General features: G+C 50.8%; 1 protein-coding gene across 1 annotated transcript in view; it reads right to left on the minus strand.

The window, feature by feature from the left end:
• The window catches only part of CACNA1C (calcium voltage-gated channel subunit alpha1 C), a 581,627-nt gene that overhangs the window by 186,370 nt on the left and 370,572 nt on the right, over nucleotides 1-24,685 (minus strand). The window contains exon 6 of the mRNA XM_045554647.1: nucleotides 2,293-2,451. Within this exon, the coding sequence (XP_045410603.1) occupies nucleotides 2,293-2,451 (159 nt within the window). The remainder of the gene's footprint in view (nucleotides 1-2,292; nucleotides 2,452-24,685) is intronic.

Consider the following 24,685-nt stretch of genomic DNA (forward strand, 5'->3'; position numbering starts at 1 on the left):
CTGTCAGAAAACATCCTCTGGGCTATTTTCCCATCATGATGACAGACATCATCTGCAGTGTGTGGAGCAGTTCTCTTTCGCTTCGTGGTGCAGACATCTGACTGCACGGCAGGGTTGCCGTCTCCGGCTCCATGGCAGAATGTCACCATTTCGCTGTCCTGCATCTCGCTGGTGAACGCCACACCGTCAGTCACTGCTGAGTTGACAGGGAATCTTTGAGACCCCCTGCCTCTGTGACTGCCTGAGGAGTCTGGGTCAAATAGGTCACTGACGATTTCAGTACAATTGCATAAACTTTGGACGTGCTGCAGTCAGCTCTTAAGGAGGTCTTAAAATGAGCTCTTACAAAGCCACACAGTTGTATAAATTCACTGGTTCAGGACTAGCTATAGAGCAAACTGAATAAAAGGAAGGATTTGGATTAAGGGGGAAAATATTATTCATTATATTGTTGTGATTTTTTTTTTTTAAAGCAAGGCTGAAAAAATCTCAGAATTTTAGCTAAAGGTAAGACCTATTTTTTTCCCCAATTTTAAAGAGACTCAATTTTTAAAAACATGATAGTTTATTTTATACAATTATGACCCAAGTAATTTAGAAATTCTCTCTAGAGTGAAATGGTCTCTTCTTAAACAGACTCTCCATCAAAGAAATAAAAACAATTGTGTGACTCTGTGACTTTAGGTTTATAGATTTTGTGTGTGTGTGTGTAGTTTTTCATTTTTTATTTTTTTAGGATTGTGGCCATGTGGCAATGACCTAGAAGCCCTGCAAATATACAGTCAATCCATCCAGTCAAAGTGGTTCATTTATGCCAAGTAGTCTATTTTGGTTTCTGAATATGAATTTCACTCCTTGTATACATGCTACCATCCTCCTCACCCCTCAAAGCGAGAGGGGTCACGTGTAACTTCTCGCCCGGGCTGAACAGACACAAGGTGCAGTATAGATGATGAGGAATGAGGTGTCCTTCAAACGCTCTGGACAGATGCTCCCCTTTCTCCACCAAGATGCCAAAACTAAGATGACAGATTCTGCTGTTTGAAAAAAAATCATCTAAATTTAACATTGCTAACCCCTTTGGGGCAGGGGAAATTTTTTTCAAGTTCTTTGTGTTAAAATGCTTTATGTATCTGTTTAAAGGCCTTGTCAATTTCTGTTTAAATGTTTTTTAAAAGGTCAAGCTGAGATGTTAGCAACTCGGGACAGCAGTTAGTAGCACGCCCTGCAAGCCAAACTCCAGTTCTACTCAGGGACATGCTTAACGAGCCACACTGCTTGCTAAATACATTGATTTATGGAAAGAACACAGAGAAGTCTCAAAAAGGAAAGGACTGAGACACCACGGGGTAGAGCTAACCCTTCTTGAGGAAAAGAAGTTTGGCGGCTGGCAAGGGGGTGATTCCAGCCTGTCCTCTGCTGCCACCCAGGAAAGGGGCCCCGGCCTGCTGCCTACGAACGAGACACAGGAACTGGACTGCGGGGGACCAGCCCCAAGACGGTGAAAAGACCTTCGGGGCTGAGAGTCTGCGGGCTCAGGGCGAGTGGCCCTCCTGAAAGGGCTTTTGATGACAAGCCACACAGAGGTGCTGACAGAGCAGAGAGGTACAGTCACCAGGTTAGTTCTGATTCTTATGTTAAAGTACTCATGGTTGGCTTAAAAAGTGATAGACTGACAAAAGACAGGTTCTTAATTTTTAAAATTTTTCTCAAATTGTGTAGTACATTGAAACAGTGTTTAGTAGTGCTGAACAAAGTTTGCATTGGGCTGGTTTTTTTGTTTTTAGAGAGAGGGTCTTGCTCTGTTACCCAGGCTGGAGTGCAGTGGCGCAATCATAGCTTACTACAGCCTCAAACTCCTGGGCTCAAGCAATCCTCCTGCCTCAGCCTCCCGAGCAGCTAGGACTATAGGTGCAAGCCACAGTGCCTGGCTAACTTTCATTTTTTATTTTTATTTTTTTTGTAGAGACAGGGTCTCACTATGTTGCCCAGGCTTGTCTTGAACTCCTGGTCTCAAGCAATCCACCCGCCTTGGCCTCCCAAAGTGCTGGCATTATAGGCATGAGCCACAGTGCCCGGTCACATCTGGCTGGTTTAACAGAGATGAAAACAAAAATTGGAACCGAGACAAAAAGAATACCGATCTCTGCTTCTCACTCCACCGTGGCATGGAAAGCTGGTGTTGGAACGAAGGGGGCCTTCCCGGGCCTGCCGGTCACGTGGCGCCAGCACACCCCGCCGTGTGGGGGACAGCTGGGAGACAAGCCACAGCCCCCCGAGTCCTCCCCTTACCTGTGATGCCCTCCTGGTTGTAGCATGTCTTGTGCATCTTGCCCATGAAAAGCTCCAGGCCGATGATGGCGTAGATGATGATGACGAAGAGCACGAGCAGGGCGATGTGCAGCAGGGGGACCATGGCCTTGATGATGGAGTTCAGAACCACCTGCAGACCTGCAATGACACGGTCATGAGCGGGGCGCTGGTGGCCGAGCGCTGGCTTGGATGCCGTGCTGACGTGAATGCACGCACGCGCCCTGGCAACCGTACCAGTGGGTATCACAAGCCCCATTTTTTAGATGGGGAAACCGAGGCTCAAGGTCACATAGCTAGTGGGTGGCAGAACAGGGATGTAAACCCAGCTTGGCCCGATCTAAATCGGTCTCGGAGGGAAATCCAAGAACAGGACTGGCAGATGCTGCACTTGCAAGGGAAGAACACGCTGTTTCCCCCATAACCACCACGATGTCTCATGTCCCATCTCAGAGGCAACTGAGCATCTTTTCCTCCCAGAGCAGCGTCTCAGAGCGGTGAGACCTCACTTGGACCAGACACACTGTGCAGGGACTTTATCTCAGGGTTCTCCTCATGGTGGCACTGCAAAACGTTCTGGAGATCGATGGTGGTGATGGTTGCACAACAATGTGAATATTCTTAGCATCACTGAATTATACACTTAAAATGGTTAAAGTGGTAAATTTTGTTATGCACGTATTACCACAGGGAAAAAAAGTTCACAAAGTCCCCAGATCCCTTCAGAAAAAACAGTCAAGGAAAAGCCCCACTGGGCACACGGTCTTGCCAGTGCGCCCGGAGGCCTGCAGGCCACGCTGTCCCAAGGGGGAGGACCCTTCTCGCAAGCTCAGCTGCACCAGAAGCGTCACGCCAAGATGCTACTTGTTTAAAGCAGATGCTGAAAATCTTCATTTGCAAACGGCACAAAGGTGGTTACCAGCAAGTCAGCCCGGATTACACCCAGCCCAAGGAGTCGCTCGTGAGATGGCTGCCACCTGCCACCCGCCACCCGCCACCCGCCCAAGCCTTCCCCGCCCGGGAGGGAGGTGCTGGCGAGGCAGCTCCGCCTTCCTTCCAGCTGGGCCAGTTGTGCAGGAAATCACCTCGAGGGCGACCTTTGACACCCGCAGGATAGGACACCCCCTGGAGTCTCGCCGCATGGGTCACCTTCAGTGTCTCCCCAGTGCTCTCATCCCCGCCACGTCCTTCGCTCTGCTGCGTGCGGGGAGTGTCACCTTTGTAGTCACCCACCACCTTCCCACTGGTAAACAAAACCTGGGTCACCCTCTCCCCAGACCCCGAGGCAGACCCGCGCTCTCTGCTCTGGTGGGTGGTTTTCACAAGGCCAATGAGAAGAATTCTCCCTCTTGCTATTAAGGCAAGCTGGGGAGAGGAAAAAAAATAAAAGAGAAAAGCTGGGATAATTTTACCTGTGAATTAATGAGAGTGCTTTGTAGCCTCCCGTTAGAACAAGATGTTTTCGGATCCAAATGATTCCATTAATTAGCAAGTTGTACACACATTAGTGTTAAAGTATGCGAAGCCACGAAGACAGTTGAAAACCGAACTGCAAAGCGACTTTCAGAGGTGTCTTCAGCGGGGAGAGTGTTCTAAGTGCTACTCACAGAAAGGGGAGGGAAAACCCCAATTCCGGGCTGCCAAGGCCTCGAGGGGGTGTCTCCTCTGGCCTTCAGTGCCACAGCCTCAAGTGGCAGGAAAAGCGAGGGTGTGGGAGAGAGGAGACACCAGTCGGGAAGCTCTGCTCCAGGCCTGCCAGAACCTCTGCTGGCTGCTCCTGCTCTTAGGAAAGACCAGGATCCTCCTGGTGCCCTATGAGGCCCTGTGGGGTCCACCCCAACCTCGCCACCCACTGCCTGCCCCAGAACGCCCCTCCAGTGAAGCCCCTTTCCCTTTAGAGCCTCACCTGTCCTACAGCCTTCCCGCCGCAGGGCCGCCACACGCGTGTTCCCTCTGCCCAGACCGCGTTCCCAGCTCGCTCGCATGTATCCTCTGCTCAGCCTGAGCCCCTGCCCGGGGACCCCTCCCCAGACGCCCAGACAGGGAAGCTCCCTGTGTTGTATTTCTTCTTGGAACCATTTCCTTTCTGTTGGAGGAAGCACCTCAGTTTGCAATGCTGTGTAGCTTAAAGTGATTCTGGAACATTCCTATCTGTCTGGCACGCTAGGCTGAGGTCTGTGAAGATGGGGGCTGTGCCTGCTTCTCTTGCATCTTATCACTACGGCCTGGCTTGGTGCTGAGCACACGTGGGCGCTCAGCAGATATTTATCTGAGGAGGGAAAAACTTAGGCAAATGCCACTGCCGTCCTGGAGCTCTGCAGGCTGCACGGGGGCTGCTGTCTGGCAGGTGTGAAACGCACAGGTGAGTTTCAGGCCCGCAGGGAGGACCGAGGCTGCCGGGCAGGCTGCAGAGAGGCCGCGTGGGAGTCAAAGCAGCCTGTGGCCCTCATTTCAGCAGCTGGCGAGGCGGAGGGGACTCCTGAGTGACACTGTGTGCTCATGTCCCCAGCCTGGTCAGGGCCACAGCACCCGCCTGACCAGCCGGCCAGAAAACTCACCTCCAGGGCTCCTCCCTCCAGTCAGGTACCAAGTCCTGCCGGTTTGGTTCTGAAGTAATTTTTAGACATGTATAAATTATTCTGACCATGTGAATAATACATGTGAGTTATAGAGAAAATGGAAGATACTTAGAAAGGTTAGAAAACACGGGAAAGAAAAAAGAAGAAGGCGATCGCTCATCGTCCCACCACCCAGAGACAGCCACTGGTCTGGATTTTGGACACCGCGGTCCGTGGGTCGTTTTCCTCCTGTTGCCTCGGGTTTGTCATGCGTGACCACCTCCAGCTTCTCCGTCTTCAAGGTGCAGTTACGATGCTCTCCCTAAAGCACGCACTGGGAGGCGTCCCGTCTGAGCGGGACGTCGCCAGTGACTCCAGCCACGGCAGGCAGAACGCACCCGCTCCGTGCCCAGTTTGATCTCACGTGACGCCAGCTTCTGCCTGGCACTCGAGGGACCTGCCCACTGTCCGGAGCTCTGGGCCCCGCGCCTCCCGCTGCCGCGCACGCTGCCCTCCCTGCCTCAGTCGGGGCTCGAGTCTCATCACACCTGCGCGGATTTGTGTCTCGGCCGCAGTGGGACTTGGCGCACACGGGGCTAAGTCACATAAGCACATGGTGCCTTCAGGAGACAGGAAGCCACCGCGTGCGAGGGTCACGGGAGGGAGCGGCAGCCGCCGTCAGGAACGGCGCAGGCAGGGAGGCGGGGCCAGTGGTTTCCACGTGATTTAGACGCCGTTTTGAGGAAGACAGGTTAGATGATTTCTCTCTGACCACAGGGATGCACCAAGGACCAACTAGGAAGTACCTGAGAAAGACGTAGGTCCAACACAAATGAAAGCTGTCCAAGAAACAGACTCACCTGGAGGGGAGTGGGCTGTCGGTGGCAGAATGCATACGGAAGCTGCTGAGAACCTCTGAGCGGGGAAGGGCGGAGGGGGGGTCCAGGGTTGGGGTGGGTACGAGCTTATCGTGGATGGACTCAAGGGGTAGTGGTTTCCCCATCCTCAGGGGCATTCAAGCGTCAACTAAAAAAGCTCTTGAGGGAGTACCTTGGTGGGGATTCACCCACTGGGTGAAGGACTGTCCTGGAACGGCAAAGGCCCCTATAACCTCATTCACATGTTCTGAAGACTCACCATGGGCCCAGTGCAGCTCTCAACGCTCTACTTGGATTATTCGATTTCCTCCTGGCAACAACCTTACGCAGTGGGCATTGTTAGTAACCACACCTTTCAGATGAGAAGAGTGAGTCCAGAGAGGTGAAATGACCTGCCCAGAGTTACACAGCGAGCAGTGGCGGCAGACTCGGGCCAAGTGGCCTGGCTGCCGAGCCTGTGGCCCCACTGCTGTGAGGGGCGCCTCCCCTGCCCCCACGACCGTGCCTCTCCACCTCCACAGTGACTGTCTGCAAAGCAGTGACACGTCCTTGCAGCACCTGCCGGGAAGTACGGGAGCCTAGCTTAGCCCTGCTTCCGGAAGAGCCCAGAAGTTTCCAAGGCTGGCCCCGGAAAGGCTCGTGGGTTGTCTGCTTTCCTCGCGGCCTGCCTGGGGTGGTGGAGCCGGGCTGGCATGTGGAGGCACGGGGCCAGAATTCCTCCTCTCCCTACCCCATCACGCAGAGTCTGGCTCTCGGGGCCTGGATGTTTAGTAGCTTCTTCTTGGCATTGGCTCACAGCTGTCCCAGAAACAGCTCCTCCAACTCAAGTTCTAATTTAGAAAACACATGACATTCTCCGCCCAGTGCTCTCCTCAGACAGGCCATGCCCAAGGCTGCCAGCGATGCCCAGCCTGCGCTTAGGGCTGGCCGCTCGTGGTGGGGGAGCAGAATGGGCCCCAGCTAAGCCCGGGGCAGCAACTCTGTCACGTGCCCTGTGAACACACACACAGGAGCCGACGTCCCCAGCGCTCAGTGAGGACAGGAGGTCTGACAAGTGCACGCGCACTGCGGGACCGGCGGGTGGAACGTGTGGTGTGAGAGCCACGCTGCGAGTGTGGGACACGCAGTTCCACAGAGGAACCAAAGAACACGCAATCTAGAAATCCAGTCTCGCCCACTGCAGTTCACGTCGGTGCCCTCTTCCTGGTGGGCAGAAGATGCCCAGAAGGCTGTCCAGGGCGATGGGGCTTTGGGAAGTGGCGTCATTAATGCCGGGATTAGGAAGACGACGGCGATGGGGGAGCTGGCAGATGTGGCTTCTCCTCTCCCCCGTCGCGTTGCTGCCTGCATTCCCTCTGCGGTACGACGTGAAAATGCCAGGTTAGGAAAGCCTTAGATGATCTGTCTACATAAATCATCCTGCTTTTCCTTAAAAGGTCAAGAGAAACCACCAATCATGGAAAGCAAAACCTAGCGTCTTTCCCTGCGGTGGAGTTGAGATCAGCCTGGAGATGCCCAGGTTGGCCGGTCCAGACGCCCCCGTGCCGGATGGAGGGCTGAGGGCAGGTCACACACTCCTTTGCGTTACAACGGAGCTTTGGTGATGGATTGTTCTGCTCAGGCCCCAGGGGTAGTATAAAGAAGGAGTCCGAAACAGACTTTTCGAGCAAGAGGAACGTGAGACCCTAGGGCCGGCAGGCAGAGTGCGGAGCTGCCGACCCAGGGCTCTGCTCTCCGTGTGAGCTCACCCCAGGCTTCCCTGTTGGGAATTCATGTAGGAAGTCACTCTGGCATGAAACAGGAGGGGGAAAGGGAGAAATAACTGAAGCCCCGCCCCCCCAGACTGGAGATCATTGCTAATGTGATTTTGATTTCTTTGTTCAGATCCCACAGTGACTTGTGGCTTTTTGTGCATGGCTAGAAATGAACATGCCCAACTATTCAGACTCGATGGTTCCAGGCTCCAGCGGCGCCTTAGGAAAGCAGTAAGAATGATCGAGAGGCTGATGGCAGGGTTCCGGCTGGGTTTAGGGTGGGGTGGGTACGAGTTCTCATGGGTGGACTCGAAGTTTGTCACGGTAGGAAGGGGACTCTGGGATCACCTAACCCAATGCCTTAATTCTCACTCACTCGACGACTGTTTATTGTGCTATGTTCCCCGGGCTAGGGACGGGGGATGGGGTGGGGGGACGGGAGTGACTAAGACGTCCGAGGGCCGTGCCCTCCCAGACCTTGTAAGGAGCCTGGACATTAATGAAGCGATCACACAGTCCAAGTGTATTTACAGACTCCGCGAGGAGCCTCAAAGGAACGGAACAGGGTATCGTGAGGGTCCTCCTTGCGTGTAGGGTGCGGGCAGGCTTTCTCAGGAAGTGACACTGGAACTGAAGGCTGAATGACACAGAGGCCCTGGCCAGGTGAGCACAGGTGGAGGGGCCTTGGGTTCCAGATGAGGGGTTGCCTGGAAGGCTGGGGGTCGCCCGTGGCTCTGTCTGTCAGCCCCACACTCTCCTCTGGCTTTGCTCTGCCTCTTCAAAGACATTACTGGAAGGAGACTTGGGAAACCAGTTCATTGCCTCTGAAGTCAAAGGAAGCAGAAGTCACTTTCCATTGCAGGGAAACCAATTCAGGAAGCACAGGAGAAAGGCTCTCCTGACAACTTCCTCGTTTGTCAAATGGAGGAAATGACCCCGTCCGGGGCCGCAGAGCGAGCACAGGAAGGACGACGGTGAGGCCGAGAGCTCGGCTGCCTGCGGGCTCCTCTGGGGCAACCCGAGCACGACCTCTCGGCAGACTTGGTCAGCGGAAGGGGGAGCCGCGGCACCACGCAAGACGCAGCCAACACGCAGGGTGGGGACCTGTGGCCCTGGGGCCACATGTGGTCTTCTGGGCCCGTCAGTGCAGCCTTTTGGCTGAATCCACATCTCACAGGACAAACCCTTTCACTAAAAGGGGTGCAGCGGGGAAAGATGGAGCTTTTCTTGCCGCCTTTGGTGCTTAAAAAAGAACAACCTTGAAATCATAAGGCCCCTGGAAGTCTGAGAAAATAACCCCGCGATTGGAGCTGGCTGTCCCCGCAGAAGGGGAGCAGCCAGCCAGACTGCTTCATCCAGAGGTCTGGTTAGCCGAATGAGGATGCACTGAGAGGCTGGCCCCACCGAAGTGAGTTGTGCCTTCTGTATTTCCCAGCCAGCTTTTAACCAAATGCAAACCAATGACAGAGTCACTGGACGGTGAGCAAATCCCACACCTCCTCAGGAGCCCTTCCTCTCAGAATTGATGCCGCCCGAAAGGAACAGATTTCCCTTAAAACAGGTGTTCGAGTGAAGGGCACTGTCCTCCCCACGCCCACCAAGCGCCCTGCTGCCTCGGACTTGGGATGCGGACTTTGAGGAAGTGTAGATGAAACGCCAGCCTCGCCCAGAGGGGGAAGCTAGAACGAGGCTTTCCACCTTCAGCTACGTCCGCTGTCTAAGAAAATACTGCTGGTGGCTCTGCCTTCCCTGACAGACAAACAGGTGTGCTCAGACTGTAGACAGCTCCTCCCGGAGGGTCAAGGTTGCCGCCACAGACTGCAATGCCATCCCTCACTTGTGCTCCTCCTGGACACCCACGAAGCACCCTCCCGACTGCCCAGGGAGGTGGAGGAAGGGAAGGGAAGTGCAGTGCAGTGGTTAGAGCATGGGGTCCCACCGAACCCCAGCCCCACCACAGCTCAGCCACGTGTCCGTGTCCTGGGACAAGCTGTGTGACCTCATAAAGTTGCTGTGATTAAACCGCCCATTCAGCGTGCTCAGAACAATGTCTGGTCCACCGTCAGTGCTGTACAAGCAACAGCCATTGTTACCGTAAGTGGTCTTCTGACTGTTAGGTGACAAGGGTCTCAGGGAACCCTTTAGGGTGGATGTGCACACACTCACCCAGGATGGTGAAAATGCAGATTCTGAGTGTGTCACCTGGGGTGGGACCCGACTTTGCATTTCTAAGCAGGTCCCAGGTGACACCAAAGCCAAGCCCTGGAGTGTGCCTCTCTAGCCACCCTGGGGGGCCGCGGGAATGCCACCCAGCCTCGTGGAGGCTGTGAGACGCTCTCCAGCAGTGACTGGGTTGTTGCTGGAGGGGATGGTCCTTGTCACATCGCTCTTTCAGGAAATTCGTATTTCAGCAAGCGCATGAAGCCGACATGGGATGCAGCAAGTGCCACACACTAACTGGCTTGCGGGTACTACGGAGTTATTTATTAAATTTTTTATTTTTATTATTTTGTAAACATGCTCACTGGGAGACATGTGCCTACACCGCCCGCTGGGGGGCTTCCGTGACGTGTGCTAGTGGCTCCGCCCCAGCAGCGGGAACAGCTGCGCGGCAGGGTCACGGGAGAGGTGCTCAGGCGCGGCCCAGTCTGCAGCCTTGCGGGGGCGAGCGGCGCAGGGGACCCTCCCTCCTGCCGGGGCTTCTGCCGCTGCCTCTTCCCGAGGGGCAGCCAAGGTTGCTGACGGCCTTGGCCTATGTGACCTTACGGACGACTCCCTTCCCTGCGAACCCCCTTCTCTCCTCCCCACGACAGCACAGTTTCAGTCCTCCGGCTCCGTAATCCTTCGCCTCCCGCATGCCCTTCCTCCCTCTGGACCCCCTCTCGCCCGAGGAACACCACAAAGACAAAGATGACGCGGTCCCTGCCCGTGAGGAGCTTGCAGCTAGACGGGGAGGCAGACATGGAAACAGCTAATTGCAAAATCTAGTGATGACCGTCCTAAGAGTGATGCCCAAGGGACTGGGAACAGAAAGGAGAGGCAGACTAACATAATCTGGGAAAGTAAGAAAACTGTTCCCAGAGGAACGGAGGTAGGAGCTGTGGCCACGGGTGCAGCTGCTTCCTGATCTTTAGTTGTGTTATTCTTCTACGCTTGGTGCTGCTTTCTCTAAACACACATACACACACACACACACACACACACACACTGTCCTCTCAGAAAGTTCATTCACTTCACTTCCCTCTAAGGGCAACAGTCAGCACGACGTAGACGAGTCCGAATCTGTACTTACGTTTTCTCTGCCTTCTCTTCTGAGTTCAAGGCACGCTTCTCCATAAGCCTACTAGGTATTTCTACCAGGTTGTCCCACTGTCTCCTCACAGTGAAGAAATCGAAGCCTGAACTCATCTCTTCCCTAAAACCCGTCCCCACAAGGATCAAAACCTGGCAGTCAGCTTGTTTGCTTCTTCCCCAAACGCAAACAGTTCTGCACGCATGACATCCATCCCAGTGTGCTTCCTCCCGCAGCGGCCGCAGTGGCCTCGGTTCCTCCCGTCCCGCCTGGCCCAGCCGGCGGGCTTCCCGCCTCCACCTCCCTCCAGCTGCCGGACTAGCGCGGCAGCGCGGCATGACTCAGCCTTGGAGCCGCTCTCACCGCACCCTCGCCCTGCTCAGAAACCTGAGACGCAGAGGGCCGCCCCGAATGCCCCTCTCCGAGAGCTGCACGGCGCAGGTGCTCAGCGTTTACTTTCAGAAAGAAAGAAAACAGGTTACGAGCCGCACGGCAGCAACAGGGGCACACGCAAGATGATCCGAGGTGCCCGGTGCTTTTTATGGAGGCGAGGCAGGGTCAGGAGAACCACACCGGAGAGCGTGGTGTCCTGGGGTGTCCCTAGGCCTGGACAAGCTGTGGAGGGAGCGGCTGCACGATGGCCTGCAGAGAGGGTCTGGGGACGGAAGAAGGTGGCCTTACCCTGCTCCCTCCTGCTGAACTCGTGCTCTGATCTCGCGGTCTGGAGCCCCCTGGACGCTGCAGACAAGGCAGCCTCTTCTCGCGGTCGGGACATCAACAGTATGTGCCCCACCAGAGGCGGCGTGCCGAAAGGCAGAGGGCCGTGCGGCAGTGCCGTGGACGAAGCCCGGCAGACAGCACGATGAGCGGCTGTTCGTGTGCCACCGTCACCGTGCCATTAGGCCAGCGGGTGCTACCCTATCTGGACGGCTTTTGTGAGCCAACAAGTCCCCTCCCAGGGAGGGTGATGATATAAATGTCCTCTGACTCTAACTCACTGACTAGCCTCATCTTCCAAAGTCGTACCTGAGTCTGAAAACAAACGCTCCTATCAGCACCTGTGCTGGTGACAATTGTCACCATCATCATCACCACCCTCAGGTTGAGACTACTGGCCCACGCTCACTTCTAATCCCCAAGACCCTTCTGCACTGGCTAGAAACTGGCCCTGGGGTGACTCTCACAGACCACGTTCTGTGCTTCATTTGGCTGATGGAGCAACAGAGACTTTTAATGGTCTCACAGGTTTAATGGCTTTTCAAAGAAAGTAGGCCTAGAACCAGAAGCAGGCAGTTCTCCCTTGGGGTAAGGGGTGAGTTTATCCTGTTGAGCTTCAGAGGTGTCTAATGCCTTCTCTTACTGGAAACCAGTCTTCTATCAACGAGGGGAAGAACTCTTGTCTGGATAGCTTTTCCGAGGTGTCAAGTTTTAACATATTTGCATATTCTTATTAGGATGTCTTTATTCATTAGAGATTTTCATTTATTTTTAATTAAATCTTTCCATACTCATCAATCCTGCATCCCACATGTGGCCTGATGAATGCTAAAGGAGCGCTGTTGTCCTAGGGATGGGATAGTATATATTTGGTTGCCTAATAAATTAAAGACTTTAAGAGTAATTAAAATAACAACCTTCATGCTGATTTAACTTTTCTGGTATTTGCAATATGGGGTGGAGAGAGAAACTCAGAGAAAAATATGTAAAAGAAATCCTGCTGTTAAGAAAAAAATGACAAAGGGTGAAACGGAGACAAGATGATCTAAAGCAAATGACAACAATGATAATATTAGCTACTAATTCTTCAGGGTTCAGCACGCGCTGGACACCGTGCTAAGTGCTTTGCATCCATCGTTCCATTTAATTCTCCAACCATCTTGATAAAGATAAATGAACTGAAGCTTAGGTAAGACAGATGACTTCTCCCAGATCACACGACTGGGAAATGGTAGAGCTGGGATTAAAAGCCAAGCCAACTTTATGACTTGCACTCCTTAGCCACCATCCAGGCCAAATGCCACGCATGCTGCTCACATGCGCCACGCCCTGGCCCTTAGCCACCGTCACGGCCAAATGGCACACACGATGCACACATGCACCACCCTTGGCCCTTAGCCACTGTCCCGGCCAAATGGCACACACGCTGCACACATGCACCACCCTTGGCCCTGTGCTATGGCAGAGGTTGCTACTGATCGTGGCCCTTGCCCTCTGGTCCCAGATGGGGCCACACAATCCTCCTCAACAGTGCATCTCTCATGACAACGCGAATCCACTGGAAGGCACTGGATTGTGATCGGCCATCCCTCTGTGCTGCTTCCCTGCTGGAGACAAACTGTATTTTCCTGCTGTAGGCAGAAGAGGAAGTAGACCTCTTTTGGCACCTACCAATGATGGACATGCCTGAGCCTGTACTTTTTAAACATTTTTTGAAAAAATCTGTGAAAAATATAGCATACACATAAAAATGCAAGAAAGGAAGATGTTACAGTGTATGATTTGTTGCAAAATAGTCATGTAACTACCAGTCAGGTCAAGAAACAGAACATCACCAGCTCTACATAAGCCCCACTCACCCCTCCCGCAGCAAGAGAACCACTATGTTATAGTTCAGTAACAAGTTAGTATGCAATTCACCACATTAGTAGAAAAAATCGAGTCCATCAATGGTAGAAAAAAACCATTTCATAAAATTCAGCATCTATTTACCCCCCACTCTCACACTCTCCCCTGTGCCTCCCGTGCCTTTGATTCTCCGTGCTGGATTATCACAGCTTCTCCTGCCCTCTCTGCAGCTCAGCAACTGTCTTCAGCTGTGCCAAGTGTTCTTTTAAATCCATTCACTGCGTTTTTCATTTTAGCTATTGTATTCTTCATTTCTAAGATTTACAATTGGTTCTTTTCCATATCTTCTGGCTCTTTGGAAAATTACCAATCTTGTCTTTGATCTATTTCAATATAGTAAATACAGTTATTTTCAAGTCTATTCTGATAATTACAATATTTGGATCCCCCGTGGGTCTGTTTCTGTGGTCTATAGTTTCTGCCCATTTTCACTGATGTGATTTTGTCTCCTTGTGTGTCCAGTTATTTTGTATCATGAGTGAGACTTTATTTTCACAAAATTGCTTTCAAAATAATTTGAAAACTCTGAAAACAACAATCCTTCTCCAGAGAGGATTCATATTTGTTTCTATTAGGCATCTTTTCCAAGTTTCAGAAAAGAGTTAGAATATTTTTTCCAGCATTCCTAACTGTCCTCAGCAGGACAGTTGATCTAAATGATCTCAGCCGCCATTTCTGAAAACAAAGGTGGCCTGTACTTCTTAAGGGAGAAACTACCTAGGGAAATGTCCTCATTACCATTATAGCTTTTCCTGCCAACCCCACCCTAGAACCAGACAACCGGGTCTTTTGAATGCAAGGACATATTCTAGAACATTGGAAATCTCTGCCAGTCAAATTCCCTTAGTGCCAGACCCTGGACAGAGCTTCCCAGAGGAAAGTTTCCAGGGACTAGCTGAATGTAGAGTGATATACCTGGTAAAGAGGTCAAACAGAAGGGAATGGTGGTTTGGTTGCATTCACTGCAGATTCTCACTCCTTCCTTCAGAAATGTATGAAAAATGCAGCTTTTGGGAAAATGCAAAATATCTTCATGGTTTTGGTAGCAAATGAGATAGGTGTACTCACTATACAGTTATCAAGTTGGATAAGTTACTAAGATAGCCACCATTATCATTCCAGTTATTTTTCCAACAAATACCATTCTACCCAGGCAACAGCTTCCTCTTTCCTGACTGTTCTTGAAGTGGAGTGCAACAGAGAACCAAGCTGTTTATCTTGGTCAACTTATGGTGACTCTACACTATTAAGTTAATCTTTCTATGCAACTCAAACAAAATGCTCTTAGGATCCCAGACTTACTTACTTCCTAATTCTGGCTCATATCACTCATACATCAATAGGGACACTGGCACTAACCAAATTGTGGGAAAAATATCCAAATATTATGACTAGTTTTTAAAAACATGTATTTTTGAATAAGTAGGGGAAAATGCCAGGCTATTTCCTCTTCTCCCACTAATAGCTGTGTGACCTTGACAAGTCATGTCACCTTTTGGGTCTAGGTTTCAACACCTTAAAAATGAGGACATTGAATGAGAAAGCTCACTCTGGCTCTAAAATTTGCTGGGCTGTTATTTTCCAAATATCTTAAGAAAGATTCTAGTATCTTTTCTCCCTCCAATTACTACTGTGCCTTATATATAATAAGTCCTCAATAAATGTGTGACAAATGAATTAATATATATCTTATATAGTATAGCATCATGTTATATTAATATAATACACCATATTATACAATGAGGAATACCTTATGTATATTAACATATTAATCATTCATTTTGTGTACTAAAAATCAAGTACACTTCCATTTCTACCATTTTCAAGTAACTAGTACCAGACTAGCCCTTTCATCGTAAAAATTTTTTAAAAACCTGGAGGCTAGGCACAATAGCTCATGCCTGTAATCTTAGCACTTTGGGAGGCTGAGGTGGGAGGACTACTTAGTAGAGGCTAGGAGTTCAATACCAGCCTGGGCAACATAGTGAGACCCCATTTCTACAAAAAAAGTCTTTTTAAATTAGAGGCATGCTGACATGTGCCTGTAGTCCCAGCTACTCAGGAGGCTGAGGCAGGAGGATCGCTTGAGCTCAGGCTTACACTTGAGGCTGTACTGTAGTAAGCTATGATCACACTCCAGCCTTGGCAACAGAGTGAGACACTGACTCTAAAAACCAAACCAGAACAAAAACTGGACAAAAATAGAAGAGGCTACTGCCTTTGTAAAGTGAACATAAAGCAGCACAGGGGGATAATCTCTCAAGAATTGAAACTCATGGGTGAACACCATAATTGTCGTGGTTCTCTGACTGAGAACAATTTCCTGACTGCAGCACAATGAGCTATAGTCCCAGTAGATCACTGCAGTCCCACTGATCCAAGAAGAGATCAGGTCAGAATCTGGGCAGCTGAAGTGCCTGTGGTGGGACATCAGAAAGGGGACAGCCAGGTAGATAAGGGGCCTGAGAAGTTTGGCAGGGGTGGCCTGTGTCCGTGGCTTAGAGCTGAGTTTACATGTGCCAGATGAAGCCACTCAGGCATATCAGATAGCAGCTGCTATGGGGTCGAGAGCAGAAAGGAGATACTATAGGTTAATCATTGCTGAGGAAAAGGTAGTGTCAGGAGGTTAGAGTTCTGGCCCTGCCACGTGAAGAGATCTAGTTAACATCTCATTAACACCTTGGGCAACTGACTCAGACACCAGAAAGGGTACATCTTAGGAGTAACATTACCCTAGAGTAAGACCTACTCTAGACCCCACCTGACAAGGCCTAAAACCAAACCCTGGCAAGATCTGAAGCAGAAATGGAATCTGGTGGCTGACAGGTCTGGGTTTTCAACTGGTCTACACCAACAAACATAAAAGCAAGCCCGTGCAAGTCCACAGTGATCAGCCATTAATTGATCATACTCTTAAGATGATAACATCCAGAGTCTCCACAACGTATTTTCTATAATTCTAATTTCAGTAAAAAAAAAAAAAATCACTAGATATGTTAAAAAATGGGAAAATGTGACCGTCAAGGAAAAAAAGCAATCAATAGGAAACAGAAAATGAGATTGTTCAGATGTTGGACTTAGCAGACGAGGATTTTAAAACAGCTGTTTTAGATATATACGCTGTCTGGAAAATATCCAGCCATTTCATGTTCCATTTTATGTATTACATGGATGGACACTTTCCAGGCATCCCTTTCCAGGTGACACTTTTAAAGAATGAAAGAAAAACATATTCAATGAAATAAATGAGTATATGGTCTCAAAGAGGGCACAGATAGGGAATTCCGCAGATAAATGGAAACTATAAAAAGATATCAAATGGAAAGTCCATAATTAAAAAGTAATTGAAATGAAAAATTCACTGAATAAGCTTAAAGAAGACAGAGATAGCAGAGGAAAAAGTGAGCAAACTGAAAAAACAATCAACAGAAACGATTCAATCTGTGGGACACAGAGACTAAAAGACCAAAGAAAACTGAACAAAGCCTCCAGGGCCAATGGGGTGATGTAAAATGACCAAACATATCCATACCTGGAGTCCCAGAAAGAGAACAGTGATATGGGGGTAGAAAAAAATTTTGAAAACATAATGACCCAAAACTTCCTAAACTTGATGAAAACCTCCATACATGGATGGATCCGAGAAGGTCAACAAACCTCAAGCAGGACAAATATAATAAAAAGCACAATGAGGAACATCAAAGTCAAACTGCTGACAACCAAAGATAGAGAGAAAATCTTGCAAGCAGTCAGCCACAAAAGGAACACTGGACAAGGGAACCACGATTACAATGTCAATGACTTCTCATGGGAGACAATGGAGGCCAGGAGAAAATGGAACAATGTCTGAAAGAAAAAACAAAAAAACCCCTGTTAACCAAGAATTCTATATCCAGCAAAAATATTCTGTAATAAGAGGATGGATGAAGACATTTTCAGGTAAACGAAGGCGGAGACAGTTCAGCAGCAGCAGATCTGCATCACAGAAATGCGACGGGTGAAATTCAGGGCCACCAGAAATGACACCAGAAGGAAACTTGGATCTACAGAAATAAACGGATCCACCAGGACCAGCAAATAAGTAGGTAAATATAAAAGACTATGCTTTATTTTTTTCTCGCAATTTACTTAAAAGACTATGGGCTGTTTACAGTAAAAATAACACTCTAGGGTGGGGTTATGATGTATGTGTAAGTAAAAGATGTGGAACAGTCTCCCAGGATGGGGGTGAGTAAATGAACTTATGTTACTTTAAGGCTGTTACATCTGTGACCATACACTTAAATATGTGAACTTTATTGAAAATTAATCATGCTTCAATAAAGTTATTTTAAAAATCAAGTATAGAAGGTCCCCTTCCTCTGATCAGTCCAGCTGGTGCCTGCAACACATGGACAGGGAGCCGCATCCACAGGAGCACTGGCAGCTAACGTTTGCCAGATGCTTCCTGCGTGTTGAGCGCCATTCTTATGCTCCAAAAGCGCTGACTTATTTAGTACTCACAACAGCTCCACGGGGGAGGTGCAATTTTAATCCCTATTTTATAGATCAGAAACTGAGACACATAGCTAATAAATGGTGGCTCTGGGAATTTGAACCTAAGTAGTGGGGCTCCACCGTCGACGTCCTTAAACACTAACTGTCATGAATCAGCCTAGAGAATGAACCAGGAACACAGGGGCTCATGCTCTATGTACTGACCTCTTCCCGGGACACTGGCCTCACTGTGTCTTCTTCTCATTCTCCCGTCATTTTTCTTTCCAACATTTAGAAAGTATGAGTTACTTATAAGCCTAAGTGACCTTTATTTTTACCATTATTTTTGATTAGTCACTTTGGCTGTTACTTCACGTTTGGGGACCTTCAGGAAAGGGCCAGGCACAAAAGAATGGATCATGGAGCTTCCTGAGCTTAGGAAGCTCCGCTGTCTCGTGATTATCCCGCCACTTGCCATGTGTGGTCCTGGGCTCATGGCGAGTGCTCAGTACACACCTGCTGACTTACTGGAGGGCCTGTTCTCCGCCTCCGGACTGTCGGATTGCCAGGCACCGAGAGCTGAAAGGCCCAAAGGATCTGCCCAAGGTCACATCCTGTTGAGGACACTAATTCCAGGTTTGGAATTAGTGATTAAAAAAGAAACTCCTGGTCACTGCTGTTCTCTATCATGGAAGCACAGAATGGTCATGCTCAGAGGAATTTTAGGGCTAATAGAGTGTAACCCTCTCACATCACAGATGGGGAAGCCATACGGTGCCACCCTGCCAGGGCAGCTGCCTGTTTTCCAAACAGCACAGACCCCAGTCCTGGAGGAGTTATTCCCAACTGGAAAATAGTCTGGACCCATCTCTGTTCCTTACTCTGGGAGAAGCACTTGGGGCTGGATTTGCCTATCTCTAAATTAGGGATAATGTCCCTGCCTTCCCGGGCCACTGGGCCGATTAATCAGCTAATCGAGCTCTTTGAGTCTGAAAGCCGCATGCTGGTACTGAACAGTGCTTTTAGCTGGTGGTAATCCTAACACTTACCACTGTCTACATTTTGTTCTCAAATCAAAAAGAGACATTTTCATGACTGGGAAACGTCTGTGTACTTCAGTAAATATCAGACGTTACTGTGTGATTACTGCATTTTTCGTTATTTTTTTGCCCCACTTTACCTAGAACTCCAAGTAATAGAGATTTTCCCAGTTCACTCTTACTCTTATTGACATTCAATAAGCTCTCAGAAAAACTCCATAGCAGCAGAGACTGGAGCTTTTGAGACATGTGTGTTGTGTGAACTGACCTGGCCTCCCTGTCCCTCCCTTGCTAGTGAAGTGGTGGCTCGTCATAGCCCACAATCTCCTGCAGGGGCCTGTGTCGCAAGGAGCTCGGGGGGCTTCACAGCCGTCTCCTCCCTGTCCACGGCGCACCTGCCCAGGCTCACTCTGCAGAGCAAGAAGCTGAGGCAAAGCGGCAGCAGGAAACAGAGAAGTCACAGCAGAGCCGGGGCCACACCTGCTCCTGCTCTCCCACCCAGTGGGAGGGAGGGGACAGAGCCCCCTAAGCAGAGGGGGAGGGGCGAAGGGACACACCGTCTGCAGCGGAAGATGAGGCGTCACCGTGGCCGCGTGGCGTCCACTCCCAGCTGCTGCGAACTGGGAAGGAGCTGGCGGTGGGGCCAGGTGTGTGGGACCTGATTCTAAACTGTTCTGCGTCTGAGCGGCAGGCAGCCCGCAGCAGGGAGCTAACTCAGTCAGACTCTTCCGAGCAAAGCGGGCTTTCTCCTAAGCCCACCTATTTGGACCACGCAGAGGCCGAGCTGCCCCTCGCTGTCCTCCGAGGGCTCTGCTCTGCTGCCTGCGGCAGGAAGGTAGGGGACAGCCACTCCCTGGGGCTTGGCTCCCTCCTGGGAGGTGCATGAGGAGCCCTGCGAGCTCAAAGACGCCACGGAACTACAGGATCCCCTCATGCTCACTATCAGAGCCCCCTTCAGATGGTGTCCCTGCTGCTGTCAGGTGGCTGTGGCCGTGGCCACGTAACCTGTCTGGCTGCAGCACTCCTACCTATGGGCTAGTCCCCGCCCACTCAGACACCTGGCTCAGGAAGGTGCTGTGACACGCGTCGGGGACACGTCTCATCACCTCCTGTTTCAGTGGAAGGAGTGGCAGAGAAGGGGCCAGACAAGATGTCTGGATGGGGCTGGCCCGAGGGTGGCTCCGCATGTGCCTCATCCTGGCAGACAGCCTTGTAGCTGCCCTCATTTTGGTTTAAGGTCCTCGGGCACGTAAGACTCCTTTAGGACAAAAGGGATGAAATGGCAGAAAAGGCAAAAGAGAAAGTGAGGGGCAAGAGAGGGCAAGTGCACGGAACGGAAGTGGGGACAGGGCCCGGGCGGAGAGGCCGGGGGTCTGCAGGGGTGCGCGGGCTGGTGCGGAGGGGAGGAGCGGCAGGGGAGGAAGGCTCGTGAGGCCAGTCCAGGCCCCCCGAGGTACAGGTGCAGGGCACAAGTCCAGAGGGAGCACTGACCCACCCAAGGTCATGGGAGGCTGGGTCCTCTGCCCACGTGGCGTGAGAGTGAAGCAACATGGACCTGAGCCTCTGCTCTGACTTGGGATCGTCTCTGGGACTCCAGCATGTGTTGGTCTCAGGGGCTGCGTCACATGATTGTGAATACCTGCTCTAGAGAGACTTCCCCTCTGCACATCTGGACTGCGGAGGTGTCCTTAAATGCAAGTGGGGTAACGAGCTGCCTGCCAGGACCGGGTCTGGGGCTGAGCCCTCCTCCTTTCCAGCACACTGGCCCCAGCCTGGGCCGGGAAACCCTGTCCTGGGAGCAGCGATGGGGACCGCAAATTCGCTGCCACTCAACTTCCCAGAGCAGATTTCAGACAGGACGGCACTGACAGCCTTTCAACCACCGAAGTGTGAAACACTCAGAGAAGCGGTTTTAGTAGCTCTCACCTTCCCCACGGGCTGACAGACCGGCAGTGCTTGCTAAGCGTATGGCCAGCTCCTAGTCACTAATCCCCAGGCGTGGAGACCCGTCCTGAGAGAAAACCACGTTGAAGGATGCATGTGGTTCACCTGGGGACTTGGGTGAGTTTGTAACTTTTGCAGCAGGAGTTTTTAAGTCAAGGATTCATTCTATCAGTAAGAATTGTTTTAAAAGGAGTGGTTAAGCGGTGTCAGATCGTCTGGCAGAGTGCTCAGGACACAGCAGGGTGCCCCAGACACGGCTTCCGGGCCGGAGGCTGTGCAGGGCAGAGACGGCAGTGGTCTGCTCTGCTCCGGCTCTGACCCGGGCTCTACCGCCAGCCCCTGAGCCCAGGGTGGGTTAATGAACCTCCCTGGAATTCAAGATCCACCGTCAGTTCTGACACTCCTCTGTAGATTTCCAAGACATCTGGCTCTCTCTACAGCGCAGCCTTTTGAACGTGTCCAATGGGGAGGGAGCAGCAGTGGCTGTTCACAAACGGCCTCGTGGGGAGGCACCGGGACCCAGCCCAGTCTGCTCCCTGCGGGCTCCCCGCACCTGCTTCTTGCTACTTGCACCTCCGGCCCTGTGGTGGGACCTGGGTGCTGGCTGGGGGTGGCCTGTGTTGGTGACCCAAACGAATGAGATTTTCACCCCCAAATGTCCTTCCATCTCCATCCCTCCCTCTTCCACATAAACTTCAGGCTTCGTCTCTGATTTGAATCCATTTCATCATCTACACTATGCAAATCAAGTAACTGTACACCTGGCTCTCAGGTGTTTTTTGGTCTCAGGTTGCTACTTAACTCTTTATCTTTTAATGACTATTCTTATATTTAACAATATTTATGAACATTATTTCTTTTAAAGTATATCTGTTGTCTCTTAATAATGATGTTATCATATATTTGTATTCTACATATAGAATATTAATATATTAATAATAATGTAACAACTATCCTTAAGTGAGTACTTACCATAAACAAGGCACCATTTAAGAGCTTTGCATGCATTAATGAATTTCATCTTTCCATCAACACAGAATAGGTTCTATTATTTTTCCCGTTTTTTACAGATGAGGAAACTGAGGCCCAGAGAGGCTTAGTAACTTCCCCGAGGTCACAGGGTAAGTGGCAGGAGCCAGGCTGTCCGATTCAAGAGCGCACGTTCAAAACAACTGCGTCTGAAGTTCTCCCCGCGCCTTCCCTAACGGTGTCCACGCACCAGATGCTGCAGCTGATCGACCGCTGCTCATCGGTGTGCGGGAGATGGTCCTCACCCCAGCAAGGAGAGATGAGAACATCTGACCCTTCAGCGTTCCTTCCCACCTCTCAAGAAGGAAGCAAACATTTTCCATGCTGTGTACTTCCAGAAATAACACTTTTAACAGAAAAAAGGGACATCCTCAGAAAGCTAATCTTATAAAAATTCATGTATTAGGAAAATCGTATCCCATGAAAAGTCTTCATGGCATTCAGGCGTCCTGGCAGAGGAAGTGTATCCGTCCATCTCTGTGTCCCCAGCGCCTTGCTGAGGGCTTGGGTGAGGAGGGGACTCAAGAAATGGTCATGGTGACCAGAAGGTGTTTCCAAGGCTGGGCCGGCCTCGCCAGGAGGCGACTGTCAATCCTTCATCCTCAGGTCATGTCTGGGCTGCGCCAAGCTTTCATCAAAGACCCCACGGGTCTGGAAGACACTTTCTCACCCCCATCCGCCTGCACCCTTCGTTCAATCCACTCCTGAAAGTGCTTCTCCCGAAGAGCATATGGGATTATATGGAAAGGAGGAGATGACCCCTCGCTTTTTGCTTCACAGACAAACATACTCCTTGCAAATAGATCGCAAATATTTAATCACAACTCTCTGTATTTATTGCTCACATTCATGGTATAACGTTTATTGTTCCATATGGCTCAGCCTTGGGCACAACATGCAGCTTCGCAGCAGTTCTGCTGTGGGGGGAGTGCCTCACAGGCGCTGGGCACTGATTTCCGCTACTGTGGGAGAGTGTCTATGAGGCAAAACGGCCAAATCTTCCAATTGCACAGCATCTCATTGAAAGGGTTGGGCTGATTTTCATATCCATAGCATAATCAGCCCCTAAACCTTGCAGCCTCACTGTGTGCATGGCCAGGCCCATAATCATGCTCCTTCCTTCCCATGATTTCCTGGAACGTCCCCCTTGCTCATCCTTCAAGTTCCATCCCAAATGCCACCTCCTCCGAGAAGGCTTTCCTGGTTCTCTGTCCCACCCCCATGGTATGGCATCTCCAAAGCACATAGAACTCATCATAGCTTATTACCTAAACTTTTTTTTAGCATTTCCAATTTTGATTCTATACAATCATTTTATGAACAACTTTTTCCTTCTACTATACTTCAAGCTCTTTGTGAACACACTTAGCATCTGACTCACTTCTGTATCTGCTATGATATTAAGCTAGCAAAATCTTACGTAAAGTAAGTACTCAGTAGATTTTGTTGAACAAATTGATAAATGACTCATGGACTTGTACTCTCACAACCATCTCTCTCTTTCCATAATTAGTGATCATGAGACTTCAATGGCATGTAGTACATATATAAGCATTTAAAAAATAATAACTTTTTGGGCCTCTAACATTATTGGTTTAGAGTTGCAGATCTCAAAAACCACCCAATTAACCTATTTGTTACCAAAAATGCTCTACATAACTACATATCACCAACTGTCACGAAGAGCAAGTAAGACAGGAGAAGAAGAGGCCCTTCAGGGGGCTACGGAAGGCGCCCAGGCAAAGGTCTCTGGACCAGCGTCATGGCACGAGCTGGTCAGTTCTTAGCCCTGCTGTGTGTGGCCACGCTGCTCAGCCGCAGGGGCTGTGCGACGATGTCCACTCATTCCACAGGCTTTTATCTGCCATCTTTGCGGACACTGAGGACACGGCCCTGAACAAAACTAACAAACGCGGTTGCCCTCGTGGAGGCTGCATGCCTGAGAGGCCGGGACCAACAGACCAGTGAACGAGTAAGTGCCCAGTGTGGCAGTGGGCGCAGGAAGACCAGGCGCGGGCCAGCGGGGCGGAGGGGGGCGGCGTCTCGGCGGAGGCTGCAGGGTGGGCAGGCGCACACGGAGAGCGTGGAGAGCGGTCGGGGTGTTCCAGACAGGGGCACGAGTGCCCCGCCCGCAGTGGTGTGAGCCTGCCACGCTGAAGGAAGCGCAGGGGTGCTGCAAGGCAGGGCAGGGGAGGAGGGCGGGGAGGGCAGAGGAGGGAGGCAAGGCTGGAGAGGAGGGCGGGTGGGATCGTGGGGCTGGGGGGACTCTGGCTGTCACTCTGGGTGAGCTAGGGAAGCTGTGGACGCCTCTGCGCAGGGGGGTGACCTGATCTGACTTGGATTTTAAGAGGACTACTTGGCGGTGGTGTGAGGCCAAGGCTGTGGCGAGGGCAGAGGCGGAGAGGCCTGCAGGAGGCTTCTGTAATCTCCAGGTGAGTGTGGGGATGGTAGGGAACAGCCAGGTCCTCGATAAGGTTCACGGTCAAGCTGATGGGATCTTCTGATGGATGGTATGGAAAGAGTGATAAAAGGAAGGAAGTCCAAGATTTTTGGCCTGAGAAGCTGGCAGGATGAGGCTGACATTTACTGAGATGGGAAAGGCTTTGGGAAGACTGGGAATTCTGCTACGGATATGCCAAGTTCGAGATACTTATTAGCTATCCAGATAGGAAAGGAATGGAGTGGGCAGTTAGGTATACAAGCCTGGTGTTTAGGGGAAGGGTCTTGGCTGCTGACATACAGTTGGTGCTTATTAGAAGATAAACAGATGGTATTTAAT

This window comes from Lemur catta, chromosome 6, assembly GCF_020740605.2.
Source record: "Lemur catta isolate mLemCat1 chromosome 6, mLemCat1.pri, whole genome shotgun sequence".
NCBI lineage: Eukaryota > Metazoa > Chordata > Mammalia > Primates > Lemuridae > Lemur > Lemur catta.